Source organism: Prunus avium, chromosome 6 (assembly GCF_965620075.1).
Source record: "Prunus avium chromosome 6, drPruAviu1.hap1.1, whole genome shotgun sequence".
NCBI lineage: Eukaryota > Viridiplantae > Streptophyta > Magnoliopsida > Rosales > Rosaceae > Prunus > Prunus avium.
The window spans coordinates 15,210,439-15,214,759 of record NC_142289.1 but is presented as its reverse complement, the minus strand read 5'-3'; the positions used below and the strand labels follow the sequence as shown (position 1 = coordinate 15,214,759).

The following is a 4,321-nucleotide window of genomic DNA, read 5'->3' as shown; positions in this document are numbered from 1 at the left end:
CAAGCCACTGGTCCCAAATGCCAATACCATAAAGCACACCAATCTTACGTCCTCACGATGTCGTCACCAAGATGCCCTACAGTTGCCACGTGGCGCAAGCAAAGAAGCTTCGTGACATCCTCAAGGAAAGTGTACATGAAGGAGCGACTTAAAAAAGAAAAAAGAAAAAGAAAAAATTATGTTTATTACTATTTATATGTAGAAACCATGCCTAACAAGTAACAACCAATTAGGCACGCCTTGTCTTTACTTCTACCATTTTTCCACTTCCAGCTTTGTAGCTTTCTGGCAATAATGGACTGTCTTCAGAATCCAAACCCTAGCTCAGCCGGCCCTTATCACTTTGGAGAGAGCATCGATCCTTCCATGGATTTTGATGAGTTTTCAGACTATTTCATGCTTGATTATGGTGTTGATGATCATCAAGATTCTTCGTCTTTAAGTATCATGTCGCCGGAGAAGTCCATGGCTGACCGCTCTACTGGATCCAGTGGTGGTGCAACATCAAGAAATAGCAACAATAATATGTAAGTGATCCTTATATTTATTATCTTTTTATTAATTATTATTATTATTTTTCTGAATATAATTAGCAAGGTCTATTTTATTTTGATTTTGAAACTATGAAGAAAGACTTATTTTGATTTGATTTTGTAGGAAATGCAGAAATGAGGGGAGGAGAAACAAGATAGAAATGGGTCATAGGGTTGCTTTCAGAACTAAATCGGAGCTGGAGGTTATGGATGATGGATTCAAGTGGAGGAAGTACGGAAAGAAGTCAGTCAAGAACAGCCCAAATCCAAGGTAATAATGATAATATTTATTCTATATCTAAGACTAGGAGGAGATCAATTATATTATATTTGTATTAATATCATTATCCATAATGCTTTTCTTAATTAAAATTAGATTGCATAAGATAATGAAAAACTTGGATTTGATAATTAATTATAAGATAATAAATTTTATAATTAGGCAATTTGAAAAACTTGCATAAGATAATGAAAAACTCAGCTGCAATGTAAGAGCTCCTACTTATTTGGTAAGAAGAAAAGTATAGCATTATTAGGGATGATAATTTTCCCCACAGGTAAGGGTCTTTGTGGGGATTCGACCCTAATGGGTTGGGTATGAAGGACCAAAAACGAGTATGGGGTGGGTCAGGAAACTCATTCCCCAACGAAGGTGGGGATGAGGAATCCCTGATATGAATTTTGAGGGTATAAAGGCAGGAATGGGAAAAAAAGCTTAATAGAGATGGGGATGGGAATAGCATACCCTACCTCGATTCGACCCATAGCCATCCCTAAGCATTATTTAGGCTATTTAATCTGGTGGAGAGAGAGAGAGAGAGAGGACTGACTGTTAAAAGAGGCATGCTTAAGTTTGCTGCTTCTGCATCCAATAATATTTTGTTCAAATTGTTGGAGTTGAAGGTGACTAGAGAGAGGCATGTATTTGTCAATTGTCATTGATCACATCAAATGATCAATTACCACATACACACGCACAACACATGGACATGAAAACCAAGACAGGTCACAACAACTTGCCATTTTGTTACTCTCAAACTACATACTGTAGCTCGAGATAATTTATGAAAGCAACTAAAATATAAAGTAGACAGTCCATTGCACTCCTTGAGGACATATCACTTCCAATCAGTACACTCAAGTTGACGAACAAATCTAAAACTATCAATTATCTTTAAATAAGGACAGACACCCTTCATTATTTTGTTCTTTCTTTAATTGTCTACGCGTGCTTAGTTTCTTTTTCCCTTTTACTAGATTCAGATTCTCCCATGTATCTGTTAGAGTTTTAACTAGTGTCCCTATCTATTTGTAATTGTTGTTTATCACCCTATTTCTAGTATGTAAATAACATCGATAATCATGTATCTACGTAAAATGTAATGGTGACTAATTTCACTACTTTGTACCTTTTATTAATTATTTCTAATTCGAGAATAGTTCTTCTCATGACGTCTTTGTGCCTAAATTATATTCAACAGAAATTACTACAAATGTTCAAGTGGAGGGTGCAATGTAAAGAAGAGGGTGGAGAGGGACCGAGAAGACTCGAGCTATGTGATAACCACATATGATGGAGTGCACAATCATGAGAGCCCTTGTGTGTTATATTACAATCAGATGCCTACTCCTGTGGATCCCAACAACATTTGGACTCTGCGAGCTTCTTCACAGTCTTCGGCTTCTTCATAGTTTGCTCCTTTATTAATTATATGCTATATATATATAATATCACCAAAATGGGGCTCGAAAATTATTTAGATCATTGTACATGATTTATATGATTGTTGTTGTTGAAGAGAATGAGATATGCTGGCGGGAAGGGAGGTGGGATACACTCATGTTATAAGAGTAAATGACATGCGTATTGTAAAAAATTTATGTCTTGTACGAGTCTGATTGGGCGATTTAGTTGGTTCGGCCGGATTGATACTCACCCTTATGTATGATAGGTGTATGCAGTGGTAGATCTAATAAGGTGCAAGGAGGTGCAGCAGCTGCACCTCTTCTTGCCGGAAAAACTATTGTAGGTGCTTCAAATTGCCCATTTGCGCTCAACTAGTGTACAGATTACCTTATTTCCATTTTCAACATTTAAGTAAATGTCTTTGTCTTTATACTTTCATTTATTTTTATATTACTCCATTTACTTAAGTTTATAATGTAAATAAGGAAGTACCCCCCATTTGGATTCAAATAAAAATACTAGAAAATCAAATTCCCACAAAATAAAAATATGAAAAATCGGTTTTAGTGCAAAATACGATTTAGGCTAAAAATGATGGCTCATTAAGTCAATATATACTTCATACTAAAATCCAAAAAAATCAAGTTTTCTTATTTGATGTGTAAGGAATAAAAACCGCCAAAAATTATCTTGAGAAAATGATTATTCCGAAAAACCATTTTTTATACTTAGTCAATATTGCACCTCCGCTAAAAAAAATTTGGGTCCGCCAGTGGGTGCATGCATATGAAAACTCCTCGAGGACTTGGAGAGCATCCTTTTGATGTGTATGTGTGTTTATTTTTCCTCTTCTATAAGGAGACTCATTGAAATATATGTGTCCTCCCTTCTATGTACTGCCTACCCTTGATAATATACCCAATATTATGCCGAGGCACAAGTAGGCAAAAACAAAGGGACAAAATCAGACATAAAAGACACAAGGTGAACCACCAAATTAGTCTCAATCCAAATGTGACAACATTCAACTGAATGACTTCTAGTTGATGACCAAAAATTGACAAACGAGAAAATTATAACCGATTCGGCATGTGTGGTCAGGCCGAACGGGTGTGGAGTTTTGATGTTATACATGTAAGAAAGTAAATGGCAATTAGTATTGAAAGTATTAGTGTCGTACTGGCCGAATACTTTCCGATACTTAATTTAATTAAATGAGGAGTAGTGTGATGGTAATTTGAGAGAGTAATAGTGAGAGGAGTGGGCATACCTCATCTTGCGGGCATTGAACAAGTTTTAGTGTGAGTGGGATTAAGTGAGGCAATTAAGGCTTAAGGGTCAGCTAACCCTTATACCCATTCATTTCTGATGTGGGCAACGAATATGAGTTAGTGTTATGATTAGTAATTCTATGATGTAATCAGGACCTTGATATGTGGCAGGTCATTAATTACTTAAGATTTTATGTTATTAAAAGTTCGAATTTGTTTATATTTATATATCTTAAAGTTTTGATTCTCCTCCATGGCACAAATTCTGCATCCGCCAATGGAAATAATTGTAGGACTATAGTTGGTGGGTGAAATATGTCTTTTGCTTTTTGAATATCTCTATATTTATTTCCCATTCTCTTGATTTGTCAATTTTAATGATTCTTTACGTCAATGCAAGTTTCACTCCCTAAATTCTTTACGCTAAGATCTCAAAGGGAAGAGAGTAAAGTGCCAGTAGTCCCACATCGAGAAAATGAATCTAGACAACACGCTTTATAATACTTTGACCTTGACACACCACCGCCGAGCTGAGCAACGCAAGCTTGTAACCCAAGTGGGGGCTTTGAGGTGTTGGAACATTGGCCCAATATTAGCGGGTCGGGTCTGGTGTGGCTTTATTCTGGCCTGCCCATTCCAAGACAGGAGTTGGGCCATGTAGCTTGGGCGAAGGCTCTGGGCTTCATGGTTCCTAGAGTGGAGGGCACTGCGTAAGGCTGGTTTCACAGAGCAACGATTACTTCCCGCTCTTGGCAGTGGAAGGATAATGGGTCAGTGCCACCAGGATCCACTGTGGCCCGCTAGATTGTCCCAATTGAACCAAAACCTTT

At 37.1% G+C, this 4,321-nt stretch overlaps 1 protein-coding gene and 1 non-coding gene across 2 annotated transcripts; both read left to right on the top strand.

Annotated features, from left to right (window-relative positions):
- Positions 1-209: 209 nt before the first annotated feature.
- On the top strand, positions 210-2,656 carry LOC110745366 (putative WRKY transcription factor 51). Its single transcript, XM_021945446.2, has 3 exons — positions 210-527; positions 658-804; positions 2,015-2,656. The coding sequence occupies exons 1-3, from the start codon at positions 295-297 to the stop codon at positions 2,223-2,225; spliced, it is 591 nt and encodes a 196-aa protein (XP_021801138.1). The 5' UTR covers positions 210-294; the 3' UTR covers positions 2,226-2,656.
- A 1,359-nt stretch (positions 2,657-4,015) lies between these two features.
- On the top strand, positions 4,016-4,321 carry LOC148293770 (signal recognition particle RNA). Its single transcript, XR_015836944.1, has one exon.